At 52.9% G+C, this 14099-nt stretch overlaps 1 protein-coding gene across 3 annotated transcripts in view; it reads right to left on the bottom strand.

Moving 5' to 3' along the window:
- NEURL1 (neuralized E3 ubiquitin protein ligase 1) overlaps positions 1–14099 on the bottom strand; it is a 69895-nt gene that overhangs the window by 13999 nt on the left and 41797 nt on the right. For all 3 annotated transcript variants that reach the window (XM_054581454.1, XM_054581455.1, XM_054581456.1), the window contains exons 2-3: positions 3639–3880; positions 2874–3195 (exon numbers count right to left, since the gene is read on the bottom strand). In XM_054581454.1, the coding sequence (XP_054437429.1) occupies positions 2874–3195; positions 3639–3880 (564 nt within the window). The remainder of the gene's footprint in view (positions 1–2873; positions 3196–3638; positions 3881–14099) is intronic.

Here is a 14099-nt window from a genome sequence, read left to right as displayed (position 1 = left end):
GTTCCCAAAAAAGGCCAGACAGGAAGGGGCAGGTTTGGCAGGAAATCTCTAAAGACGAGACACTGGTTTAGGGGACATCACCCCAGGAATGACAGGCGCATCCTCAGAGCCACTGAGATAGAGAGATGTCTTCAGAGAAGGAAGAGCAGGGAAACCCCGAGGACCTATAGGGCCAGGTGGAAGGAGGGAGGCTCAGGAGGACCCAGGTGCAGTGAAGTGTCAGGCAAGAGGAGAGGGGACTCAGGAAGTGGGGAGGAGAGGGAGGGAAACCGACCGGAGGCTGTGCCGGCCTTGGGCACACCCAGGGGGCGGGGCGCCGAAGGAGGGCACAGAGCCGCACGCGGGCTGCCGGAGATATCCTGGATGTATCTGTTTTTTGAAAATTCGCTTAGGAAGAACCAAATGAAGAAATTTTAATCTGCTAATTGAATTTAGGGGCCATAATCAGTGTTTGAAAATCTCCAGGGATTGTGGTGATTTACAGCTAGGACAGGAATCAGCTGAGGCCTTACCACTATCGGGTGTGCAGAGAGAAGCCTGCTGGGAAATCCAAATGGAGCTAAAAATGCTGCGTGAAAACCCATTTATAGTCAAAGAAGCGAATGGGGCTGGGTCAGGCCGGATGTCTGGGCTCTGCCCCAGGGCGGGGCCCTTCAAATTATTCTCCAGGCCCCTCCTTCAGCCCCTGAGATTCAGGAGCCCCATCTCACTTGGCATGTCCCCTTTATCCCCACTCTCCTTATACCCTGCCCCACCCCGGCCCCACCCCACCGCCTCACCATCCTGGAATTCAAAGCCCTAGCCTAAGCCTCCTCTTCCAAGAAGTGTTCCTGGATTCCACCCACCCTTACTGACCTCAGCCTCCTCTGACTTCCTGTCTCCCTTCATGCTTAAACCCACCGGAGGGTAATTGGAAAGGCGCTGCTTTTGGCATCAGAACACCCAGTCCCAGTCCCAGCTCCGCCACATCCCTACACAGGCAAACCAGGTCTTCCCTGGGCCTCATTTTACTCCCAGTCAAATGAGGATAAAAAAACACCCCCTCCAGGCCGGCTGCTGAGAGGTTAAATGAGATAACTGGAGGAAAACCATCTCGGCAGATGGAAAGGATCCTATGCCCAGATCATTTAGCCATTTACTGTCTGCTCTTATGCTACGCCCCAATCGTGTCTGCAGCGTTTGCTTTGTCTTCCCTAATTTCCAGTGGGCCTGGGCTTTTTGCGAGCAAGGCTGGGTCTTCCTTAGCACCCACCATGCCCTTACCTTCATCTTACAAGTCATCTATCCACCCCAGTACTCTTCCCTACCCACCCTGCAAATATTGCCCAGCGTGCTCCACACACCCAGCACAAGATTCCACTCTGGAAGGGAAGCCAGCTGGTTGAGACACAAATTCCTCCCTGTCTCAGGTGGGAACGTATGGATGGACCAAGGCTCGGTCAATGCCTCAGCACTTACAGAAGTACAGGTGCCATGCAGTGGGAAACAAGGGGTGGGGAAAAGAATCCCACCCTGGAAGGCTTCAGGGAGGAGGTGACTTATGAGCTGGGCCTTGAAGCCTGAGTGAGATTTTGATCTTTGGGCACTGGGAGAAAGGGCATTCTTTGCTGAGGAAAAGCGAGAATGTTGCCCTCTCTTCCTTTACCCCCTGACCCCCCAACAAGACTGACTTTCTCAAAAGCTGAGACATTCTTCTGTCTCCCACCATGTGGCCAAGTCCTGGGCTAAGTCGTAGTATTCCCAACCACTTTACAAATGAGAAGGTTGAGGCGCAAACAGAAGTTTCCAGGCAGGAGCACTGGCTCAAGCTTTGGGACCCCAGTGCCTTGAAGCGTGGAGCCCTGAGGACACCAGAGCAGCAGGGAGGAGTTCACTTGAACCTCGAGTTAAGCACTGCCCACTCCAAGATGAGCAGAGATGACTGGCAGTCAGTGAATACCTACTGTGCGTCAGCCACACGTAACTTGGCTCTGGGTCTTCAAAAGAACCCTGAAAAGACTTATTATTACCCCCATTTTAGAGATGCAGAAGCTGAGGTCCTATAGCACTAGCTACACAAACAGGGAGGGGCCGGGGCCAGCCTGGGTCTGCCTGACTCTGCAGTCAGGAGCATAGCCACGGCCCTCCCGTCACCCGCACGGAGGGGCCCTGCAGGTGCCCCATGTCACAGAAGGATGGGAAGCATGTTCGCCTCGGGCCGCCCTGAGCTCTCTGCTGCGCTTGCCAAGACCTGAAGGAGCCTTACCTCGTCCGTGTGAATGTAAAACCAGTTTTAGCGAGCTGAAAACCAGAATCTTCCCACACTACCAATTAATTAAAACAGCTTCCTGGTTTTGGGAACTCAACAAACAAGCCTTCTGACGATTGTTTTCACATTCACAGTCTGCCCCCACCCCCGTCTTTTCTGCTCCAATACAGGTGTTCTGAAAAGAAGAGCTTTGCTGCTTCTAGGCTCTGAAGTCAGAAAGGGAAGAAAGAAAAAGAAAGTCTTCAACCACCTCCACGGCATTATTCTCTGCAGGGAAGGGAGGCGGGAAGAATGGGCGCTGGCGGGGCCCCTCATGCGGTACCCCGGGCTGTGCTGGGCACTCTGCTTGCAGCCTCTTTAACAGAATTTAGTCTTCCCGCCAACCCATTTTACAGATGAGAAAGCTGAAGCTCACACAGGCTCCTTCTGGAGACACAGCTGATTTGCCAGGGGGCTGACTTGTACCCGGAGTCTCTGTGTACAAGTGCACTGAGCTGCGGGGCATCCTGGACTGGGAGTCATGCTGGGGGTCCGGGAGCAGCCACAAGAGTCTTAGCCCCGCTTCGAGTCACAGCACCTAGATGTGTGCCCTGCACCTAAGGGGCCAAAGAGAGTGGGCACTCACCAAGCAGCTGGACGCCCCGTGTGAGGCCATAGACGTCCACCAGGGCCCAGAGCGGGTCGGCCGTGCGGACCCCACTGAAGAAGAGCATGGCGGCCGAGTCGTTGATGCGGTAGAACACACGGCCCTTCTTGTCCACCCAGAAGGCGATGATGTTGCCCTCGTTGGCAAATTCCTCAGGCAGAGCCTTGGCCCAGAAGCCACTCTGGGAGACCAGATCGGGGCAGGCGTACTTGGGCAGCGAGTCGGGGTGGATGCGGGAGGGGTCCTTGCTCGTGAAGCCCAGGCGCAGCGCCCCACTCCAGCAGCACTGCTTCTTGGTGATCTGGATGGTAAGGGGGTGGCCTCAGACAGCCCGCAGCCCAGCCCAGCCTCTCCCCCACTTCAGCGAGCCCCAGGGGAAGGGAGCGTGCCCTTCTCTGCAGACCACCCCGAAGGAGACACCCACAGAGAGCCACACTGCCCAGCTTGCCTGCCGTTTGGGCTCCTTCCCCTCCCCAGGAGACCTCCCGCCAGCCCGGCGAGAGCTAGTGGTCGCCATGGCCACTCCCTCCTCTCTTCCTTCTTTGCCATGCAGGGAAGGCTGAGAAAGGAGGAAGGGGAAACAGAAAGTGGAAGGACGAGGAAGAGCAGAAGTGGCAACAGAGAGGAAAGAGGAGGTGCAGGGCGCAGCAATGGCTGTAGCAAAAGGCAGTGCCAGGGTTGGAGAGGGGATAAAGTTCAGAGGCCCGAGGGGTGCGGTGACGGAGAGTGGGGGGGAAGCCCCACCTTCAGCCTGACTTGCTCGTAGATGAGGACCGGGCGGTTACTGAAAGTGATGGCGTTGCAGAAGCTGGCCTGCCTCTTGACGGCCTTGTGGCTGAGGTCCATGAGGATCTGGGAGCCCTTGGTGTGTGGGTGGAAGAGCAGTGGCGTGGCCAGGAGCACCCCGCCGGGCAGTACCGGCGGGCCGTGCTTCTGCTTGTGGTGGCATCGGTGAGAGGCGACAGGGAAGGAACCTCCGATGGAGTCTGCAGAGCAAATAAATAAATAAAAGCCACCGTGTCAGAGAACTTGGCAGTCCAAGAGCTGGACTAGGGTCTCTTAGGGAAGGGCAGTGGAGGGGACATAAGCAGAGGTCACCCAGTAGGAGTTCCACCACCACGGCCGCCTTCCGCCACCGTCCTTCTCCTGCTGCCATCCACGACTATGTCCCGCTTCGCCGTCTACCACCCTTTATTATCTGCCATCGTCTGCCCTCATCCCACCCTCATCCTTCACCCATCACCTCCACCGTGGCCAGCAACAACTACCATCTACTATTTCTCCCTAGTGTTTACTACCATCTGCCTTCTTCCATCAACCTTTGTAACACATCAGCATTCACTACCGACATCTACCACCACACATTGTCACTCACTACCACCATCATTTATTTTAGTCAACAAATATTATGTATCTCCTGAATACCAAGCCCTGTCTTAGGCACTGAAGGTACAGGCATGAAATATATATATATCCTGTTCTCAAGAAGCCAACAGTTCAGGAAGGGAGATAAGATGTGGACAGAAACCACAATAGAAATGGTAGGTAGTGATAAATGCCAGACGGACAAACGCGCAGGTCCCCTCTCAGAAAGGTCTCCTGGAGGAGGGGAGAAGAAGGAGAAGGCATGGGGGCTCGACCGACAAGGCTGGGCTGCCACTCGAGACCAGGAAGGTGGGTGGGGCAGGCCTTGCAGCCCCAGGACCATGCCCATCTCTTCCTTCCTTCAGGGCCACTCTCCTCCGCCCCAGCTGCCTGCCTGCTTCACCCTGCCCCGCCTGTGTCTTGGACACAGGTGGCCTCTTCATCCAGGCTTCCCAACAGGAGAGCTCAGATCTGACTCAAGAACCGCTGGCCAGCAAGCTACAGCTCTTTCTTCTACAGACAGGGATAGGGTGCGGGACAGGGCTTGGTCCAGGAAAAGGCCCTTTACAAACAGGTGAGGGCGGTGTCCAGGACACAAAGCACAGAGAGGAAAGAACACAAGACAAGGTGTCAGGTGGCTGGAGTCTGTCAGGCTGGCCCTGTGACCACGGGGAAGTCACTTCCCCTCTCTGGCACAATGGGCGGCCTCTACCCTGTGCCTCTAAGACATGTATCAGCGTCACTGGCCGCATGAAGGCACAGCCTTGGCAGGGGTGGGGGGGTGTTATTTCTTCCCTAAGATGTGTGCGCCAGCCATCCGGAAGGGCAGCGCCCTCCCGCCCCATCATCTTGAGGACAGACATGGAGGAGGGGAGACGAAGGTGGGGTTGTAGGAAGCCACAAAACAGGACAGAGGCCTGGGATGTTTCAAATTTTGGTCCCTCCGAGGCAGGAATTTAATAATGCAGAAAGTTTGGTCAGCATCAGGCCTGCCCAGAAGCCTGCCGCTCCCTAAAGGAAAGGAGGGGTTTCTAGGAAAGAGAGGAAGACCGGGAGGGAGGAGGGTGGGAGCGAGGACTCCCAGATTTCAGTCCAGGCTGTGTTTGTATCACTTTGCATCACTTTGCATTTTGCTTCCTCCTTCCCAGGGGGCCCCAGACACCAGAGGCCACTGTTCAGGGCCAACCGGATAACCTATAGCTCACCCCCCAGACCTCTCCGGAGCCGCTCTCTGCATGCCAGGCCCATGAGGGGGGGAATGGGAGTGGCACACGTCGCTGCCTTGCTCTTACCAAGGGGACAAGACTGGAACTGCCAAACAGTGCTCAAGGGTTTGGGAGACCATCAAGCAGTGAGGGCTGGAATTGCTCAGAGGAGACCCAGACAGTCTGGGAAGGCTGCCTGGAAGAGGCTGAGTGGCCCCTGGACAGTGCAGAGCAGGGGAGGTCATTCCAGGGAAGGGGACAGTGGGGTGAAGGGCAAAGGGTGGCATTGGCTACAGGTGCCCTGTCTGGAAGAGGCACCCACTGGGCATATGCCAGCCTCAGGCACAGCTTCATTCTTAATTAAAAAAAAAAAGCAACCTTTGGTACATATTGTTTAGGGATGTATACCTATGCAGAAATGAAAGCATAAAAAAAATACCTTGTTGGGCAAATGGATAACAAATCGTGGTACATCTGTACCATGGAATGATACTTAACTGTAAAAAAGGAATGAACTACTGATGTGGGCAGCAACATGGGTCAATTTCAAAATAATTATTCCGAGTGAAATGAGTCAGTTTAAAAAAACGCATGCACAATTCATGGAGCACCTGCAGGGCTTCCATTTCTTTCAAAACCTTCTCCTTCCACCTCATGCCATTTGTATCAACTCTAGGAAACACTCACTAAGCTACAGTGAAAACAAGCAGATTGGTGGCCTGCAGATGGTGGGGGGAGAGAGGGAGGGATTGGCGTGGGCACAAGGGGGCTTTGGGGGTATCGGAGGTGTTCACTACCTTGATTACGGTGACGGTTTCATGAGAGTATGCTTATGTCAAAACCCATTCAATTGTACACTTTAAATACATGTGGTTTAGCATGTCAAATATACCTCAATAAAGCAACGTTTAAAAACCTTCTGAGCCCAGCAGCTGATCAGAGCCTCTCTTCCCAACCTCTGCTCAGATTCCAATCCACAGACCAACTGCAGGACCTCAGATTCCTTCAAAATGTGTCCTCTTCTTCCTACTGTCCCACCTGGGGCCCTGGGGCCCTGGGTAAAGGTATAGAAATCACTGGCTCTGAGTGAATATGGTGGAGACACCCAGGGGCTAAAGACCCAGGCCCTGGAACGATCATTCTCGGGGCCTCCCTTCCGGGGAGAATGTGGGATGGGCAAGGGCAGCATGAGCCGAGCCACCCTGGCTGAGAGCAGAACCGCTGGAGAAGGGAGACAGGGGGGCCCTGGTCCCTGGAGGCACAATGTGCACCTACACCCGTAGCCTCAGAATGCACGTGCATGAGTGCGCACACGCACACCTGCGAGCACATGAAGGCAGCCCAACCCTAGAAGGCAGAGAAGGAAGAGAGGCTCATCCTTTCCCTGATCCCTCAGACTGGGCATCTCAGCCTTCCATAGGCACGGTGCGCACAGGCCTGGATTCATGTACACATGGGCATACAAAACAGTGCGCGTAAAACACGTACCCATCACACAAGGGGACACCCATCTAATAGTAATGGCAGCACTTTATCAAGTGCTGACGTATGCCAGGCTGTGAAGTGGGGGCTTTAGATACACACTTACTGGTTTCACCCTCTCAGCAAACTTAAGCAGTAGAAAGGGATATTAGCAGCCCATTTTACTGGTGATGAATCTGCACCTCAGAGAGACTGAAGGTCACATCAAGCAGGAAGAGGCTCTGGGAGCCAAACCCAGGTGATCTAACTGCAGGGCTATGTCTTGGCCATTCAGCAGTAATAGCCAAGAAAGCATGGGTCTGGTGAGTGGGGTACATTTTTTAAATGAGCATTGCAATACAATCATAGTTGGTAAAATACGGAAACAAATGGTCATCCATGTACCACCTGTAATCATTACATGTAGCGCAGCGGCATTCTATTATATTCAATATTATATTGCCTCTATGATACGTGTATTACCACCAAAACACAGAAAGGCAAGTCATATTTTCATACATTGTCCTCACATACGGCTGGTAGGATGCAAAAACGGTGCAGCCACTGTGGAAAATGGTGTGGCAGTTTCTCATAAAGTTAAACACCCACAGCACGACCCAGCAATCACACTCATGGGCACTTACCCCACAGAAATGAAAACATACCCGCACAACGAATAAATGCACGGCAGATTTATTCATAACAACCCAAGACTGGACACAACCCAATATCCTTCCGCTGGTGAACGGACAGATAAAGTGTGGTACATCCCCCCCGCCCCGAATACAACCCTGCAGTACAATGAGCAGACCACCATAAAGTAAGGAGGAACGGTGAGAGCAAGAGAAGTGAAGGAAGCCAGACCCAAAAGCTTCAAGAGTTTGATTTCAAAGATCAGTGGGGATCAGAGTTTGGGGAGGAGGAAGAGAGATGACAAGAAAGCAGCACAAAGGAAATCTTTTCTGGTGACAGAAATGCTCAGTATTTTTACTGTGGTAGTGGCTATACAACTTACACATTTGTCAAAACTCACCAAGCTATTCACTTAAAAGGATGGATTTCATTGTCTATAAATTATACCTCAAAAGGAATAACAACAATGACTAACAAGCCAGGCCTTCATTAGACGCAGGAAAGGGAGGCTGGCACCTCTGACCAGCCCAGCCCCGTCACCCTGCGGCAGGCAGTGCCGAGGACTCGGCCCATCTAGCAGGAGCCCCCTTAGCCCGGTCCCGCCTACCCTTCTGGCCTTAAGTTCCCTCCGCATCTGTGAAGGGGCGCTCTTCCCCGACCTCTCTGGGTGTGAGGAGAGTACTTTGGCGGCTGCAAAGCACCTTCACTGATTCCTGGGCCCACAGTCCCGTGACTCCTCCTGCTCGCAGCGGGGTCTCTGGGGGTCCCCTGGGTACAGGGGCTGACCCGGGCTGTCCTCAGTCCCTTCTCTCTATACTCAAGCTCTCTGTGTGATCAACTCCCACCAAGCCACCTCCGTGGGGACAAGGTGAAAACCCTCTTCATCCTGCTGGACATCTCCTGTCTGTGGACCATAGTCACTTGTCCCTTGGCCAGTCCCAGCTGAACCCCTGACCCTAACCCTCCAGCCCCGCCACGCTCCTAGGGCCCCGTGGAGTCTTCGAGCACACAGCACCCATGCTGCCGATCCCACCAGAGAAATCGACATCCCTGGGCTTGGCCTTTTCTGTCCCCTCTGCTGCCATGGCCCTAGCCCAGGCCCCATCATTTCTCTTTGAACAAGGGCCAAGGCCGTTGTGTGTAGCCACAAATGGCTCCGCCTGCACACCCCCAGGGGGCACTGTTCTCATGAGTTACAAAAGGAATGGTGACCTCAGAGGTGTCCAACATGGCAGCCCTGACCGGACGGCGGGGGTCACCACCTCCCCAACCCTTGCTGTCCCTGCTTCTTCTCTCTCCCCGCTCCGTGTCAGCTGGCTTCATGATCTGAGGGGAGGAGGCAGAAAAAGCAAAATAAGGATCAACCTTGAGAACAGCTTAGATACCAAGGACCAGCTGGGGTCAGGGCTTCTTTCCTATACCACCCCAAAGGGCTCGCTCCCTGCACTTTGCCATATACTATGACCCCTTAAATCTTTACTGTATGGATGAGTGAGCTGCAGTTCAGACTGGCTGACCAACTTGTTTGAGGTAACACAGCAATTAAGCGGAAGAGCTGGGACTTGAACTCTGGACTTCCAATGCCACATTCAGGGTCCTTTACCCTACTCAGCATCTCACACTAGCATTCATTTTTCCCCCGAGTCCAAGATGGCAGGCGTAGTGGGGAAAGACCGGTGGAGGCGGCGGTAGCCAGTCCCAGCATGAGGCCTCAAGTTACGGGGCTCGGGTGGAGCCTTCATCTTGCCATCCAGCTCCCAGCAGAGCTCCCAGAGAAGCACCACCCCCTTAGCGGCAGGTTTACAAGCTTCTTGGGAGTCTCAGTGGGGGCACGCCCCACAGGGGAGGCCGCTGCTGCCACAACGGAAACTGCCCCCCACAGCCCACTCCTCCGGGGCGTTTATGAACTGCCAGGCACAAGCCTAGCCAGCCTTCCAGGGGACCCTCGACCAGTTCCAGGCCACATTCCTGCCTCTTGGGGTGGGGGGGGGGTCACAGGGGAGAAGCCCAGACACAATGTAAACCCCAGAGTGACCTCCCCACTGCCCCCGCCAAACTCTGCCCCTGGACCATCCCGGCAGAGCCCTGGATTCGCGGGCCAGCTGAGCTGGGCTGCCAAGGAGGTTCACGGAGGGGGCAATACCAATGACAATGACCAAACTCTAGGTGGCTTAACAGGCAGTGTCTCCATCGCCCCCAGTGCCTGTCTGACACAGGTCCTCAGGAGAGAAGTTGCTCACCAAGGTCACCCAGCCAGAGTAAAGAGCCCAGACTGGAACCCGAACCTGCTGCCTCCAACCCCGGCAGCTCTGTCACTAACCATGAGACCCTGGGAGCCTCACTTGTCTCATCTGTAAAGTGGGGGTCACGGCAGACCTTCACGGGGCTCTTGTGAGGATAAATGAGATGGATGGATGTAAAATTAACCCAGTGAGTGGTTGCTATAATAATGATAGTTGTGTATTAGTTATTAATAAAGTATAACAATTATTATATAACTATTATTATTGCTGTTGACACTAATTTGTGCTCTCCACACCCTGGCTCAAGCCGTTTCCCCTACCCCATGTATCTTCTCCCTACCCCTCCTCTCCAGATCCTACCCATCTTCCAAGCCCTGCTGAATCCCCCTGCGTTCAGGACCACCTTGTTCTGAACCCGTGGCTCTGAATGCCAGAGCTGGCATGACCACTTGCATCCCTTATAAGAGAGCCTTGTCTCACTCGCTGGAGAGTGGGGCGGAGCAAAGAGCTTGAACACTGGAGGCAGGAAGCTCTGGGTTCAACCCCTGGCCATGCCACCAACTTGCTGCGTGACTTTGGGCAAGTCACTTCACCTCTCTGGACCTTGATGTCTGTCTCTGAAAAATGGGGTCATCTTAGCTACCCTACCCACCTCTCCAAGCTGTTGTGAGGACCCAGTGAGTTCACAGATGTGAAAGAATTTTACAAACTTTAACACCTGGTCCCAACATAACGCCTTAATTTTTTTTTTCATATAAAAGCAACCACCACCACCAGAGGAAATGATCGGCTCGCTTCAGTCCAGACACCTCTGTTTTCTTATCCCAGATGCCCTGATACCAGGTTAAAGGTGGGAGAGCAGGCAGGGAGAGGGCTTTGGTAAGAGAGAGGATTGTGAAACTAGGCAGATATGAACTTCTCTGGGTTCCATTAAGAAGCCCACCTCCCTCGCCTGCTTCTTGCCTCCAGGCTTGGCCCAAGCCCAATTCTCTCCTGGGAAGTTTTTAAAAAATTGTATTTTATTGATTATGCTATTCTAGTTGTCCCAATTCTTTCCCCTTTGCCCCCTTCACCCAGCAGCCCCCACTCCCTCAGGCAATCCCCACACTATTGTCCATGTCCATGGGTCATGCGTAGGTGTAGGTTCTTTAGCTACTCCATTTCCAACGCTGGACTCTACATCCCCAGGGCTATTCTGTAACTACCTATTTGTACTTCTTAATCCCCTCACTTCTTCACCCATTCCCCCATTCTCCTCTCCCATCAGGCAACCATCAAAACTCTCTCCGTATCCATGAACTTGTCTCTGTTCTTCTTGTTTGCTTAGTTTGTTTTTTAGATTCAATTGTCGATAGTTATATATTTATGCCATTTTATTGTTCATAGTTGTTCTTAAATAAAAAGAAGAACTTCTTTTTCTTAAATAAGTCCCTTTAACATTTCATATAATGGTTTGGTGATGATGAACTCCTTTAGTTTTTTCTTGTCTGGGAAGGTCTTAATGTGCCCTTCGATTTTAAAAGGTAGCTTTGCTGGGTAGAGCAATCTTGGATGTAGGTCCCTGCTTTTCGGGACTGAATATTTCTTGCCAATCCCTTCTAGCCCACAAAGTTTCTTCTGAGAAATCAGTTGAGAGTCTCAAGGGAATTCCCTTGTAGGTAACTAGCTGTTTTCTCTGGCTGCTTTTAAGATTCTCTCTTTATCTTTAACCTTTAGCATTTTAATTATGATGTGTCCTGGAGTGGGCCTCTTTGCACCCATCATGTTTGGGACCCTTTGTGCTTCCTGGTCTTGCATGTCTATTTCCTTCACCAAATTAGAGAATTTTTCTTTCCTTACTTTTTCAAATAGATTTCCAATTTCTTGCTCTTTCTCTTCTCCTTCTGGCACTCCTATGATCTGAATGTTGGAATGCTTGAAGTTGTCCCAGAGGCTGCTCACACTATTCTCACTTTTTTGGGTTCTTTTTTCTTCTTGTTGTTCTGATTGGTTCTTTTCCGATTCCTTGTGTTCCAAGTCATTGATCTGATTCTCAGCTTTGTCCACTGTATTGTTGTTGCCCAGGAAATCGTTCTCTGTTTTAATTAGTGTGTCCTTTGTTTCTGCCTGGGTCTTTTTTATGCTGTTGAGGTCCTCACTAAGTTCCTTGAGCATCCTTATAACTAATGTGTTGAACTCTGTATCTGCTAGGTTGCTTAATCTCCATTTTGTTTAGCTCTTTTTCTGGAGTTTTGATCAGTTCTTTCATTTGGGCCATGTTTCTTTGTCTCCTCATTTTGGCAGCCTCCCTGTGTCTGTTTCTATGTAGTAGGGAGAGCTGCTATGACTTCTGCTGGGAACTTTTCCATCCTCTTTCTCAACCATATATGCCTTTCTCTCACACATCCTTCAGGCATTGATGGTAAACTCCATTTCCTCTCAGAAGTCTCTCTGACCCCAGACTAGGCTCCCTACCCTGCTATGTACTTCCAGGGACCCCACACACCCCTAACAAAGCATCCGCACCTAAGGAGGCTTTTTCAACTCTGACTCCTCCACAGAACTAAGCCCGAGCGTCCCAGGGCATCCCCGGCATGCTATGCCCTAACATCTTCTCCGTACGCAGAGTGGTTCAGGTTACGTGCTGTCCTTGGCACAGCTGACAGTCACTCAGATCATTTCTGTGTTCTTCAGGGAAGCTTTCTGGCTAGTAAAGCCTTCGGGGTTACTTGTGTGTCTCCCTGGTGGACTGTGAGCCTCTGGAGGATGGAGACCACGGTCTTTTTTCCTGCTGTTTCCCCAGTGCCTAGCTCAGAGCACACAGCAGGCGCTCAATGAAAGCTATTGAATGAATTGCTGCTGTTCAATTCTTCAATCTACTGATCAGTTGGCAAGTGGCCAAGGAGCACCCACTTCCCTTTCTGGCGTCCTGTGGAGAAATTAAAGCAAGAGAGGACTAAAGGGACAGATTCCTTCACTGCCTGACACCAAGGTCCCACACTACATGACTGACGACAGCCCTGCCTCCTCAGGGACCTTCAATAGCTCCCCACTTGCCTGTGGGAAAAAGGAGAAAAGGAAGACCACCAGGGTGATTTTTCCCTCGTGTGTCAGACACTGCGCCTGCTGCCTTTCATGTGCAGCCTCGCCCCGCCCTACCAGTCCCTGAAAGATGAGGTGCCTGTGGGAAGCAGCCTCAAAGACGGCCCCAGCAACCCCCACTCACCACCTGGCAGTCACGCCCTTCCTCGTGTAATCCCCTTCCCTTGAGCGTGAGGTGGATTAGCAACTAGCTTCTAACAAACGAAAGCAGCGCAAGCAACGGGCATCACTCCTGAGACTGGGTTATAAGATGCCTCCGGCCTCCGTCTTGGCTCCTCTCGCTCGCTGCTCTAGGGCTGCTCCCTCTGGGGAAGCCAGGTGCCCTGTTGTAAGGTGACCGTGAGCAGAAGCCCGGGTGCGGAGGGGCCAAGGACTGCCAGGTGCTGTGGGGGTAGTCTTGGATACGGCCCGGCCAGGCAAGCCTTCGGCGGAGAGAGCCCGTGGCCCGGGCCAACAGTTTCACTGCAACCTCACAAGACAGGAGGCAGAAGACACCTGTCGAAACTGTCAAGATTCCTGATCATAGGAGTTATGAGATCATTAAATGTCGTTTTAAGCCCCTAACTTTTGGGGTAATTTGTTAGGCAGCAATAGATAAGTTACACAGCAATATAGTATCAATCAGTCCCATTTTATAGATAAGGAAACAAGCTGAGAGAAGTAATAGCCCGCCCAGGGTCACGCAGCTAGTCAGCGATGGGTGGGCTCTGAAGTTGTGTCTGTCTCATTGCACACACGTCCTACCTGGGCCCCCGCTAGCTGGCCTGCACATTCAGTGCCCTCTCCCTGACCCCAGCAGCCCCACACGGACACCCTTGTCATTTAGGGATGGGCCCTCTCAGCACCCCATCATTGTCCCAGAGTGCGCGGCTGTGCAGATGGCAGGCCCTGCTGCTCCCTGGAAAACTGAGCAAGTTCATGAAGACCAGGTGGGCAAAGGAGAGCGGCGGGGGGTGGGGAGGACCAGCACCTCCCAGCCACGTGAGTCTCCACACTGAGCCTCCTGCTCTCACTGCCTCTGTGCCATCCCGGTCTCTGACATTTCCAGCAGCCAGATGTGCATACAGATGTGCCTCCCGATAGCCCCACCGCTGGGAGAGAACTAGCCCCCTCCTCCCACTCTCCCACCCCACGCCAAGTTTCCAGAAGAGGACTCCAGATGAGAACTATTTAGGGTCCAGTTCCCTGTCCCTGTCTTCGCGGCACCCCCCCAAAGC

The sequence above is a fragment of the Pteronotus mesoamericanus genome, unplaced genomic scaffold (genome assembly GCF_021234165.1).
Source record: "Pteronotus mesoamericanus isolate MK-2021 breed Mesoamerican mustached bat unplaced genomic scaffold, CSHL_Meso_final contig_657, whole genome shotgun sequence".
NCBI lineage: Eukaryota > Metazoa > Chordata > Mammalia > Chiroptera > Mormoopidae > Pteronotus > Pteronotus mesoamericanus.
The sequence above is the reverse complement of the archived record's forward strand: the minus strand, read 5'-3'. Positions and strand labels throughout refer to the sequence as shown.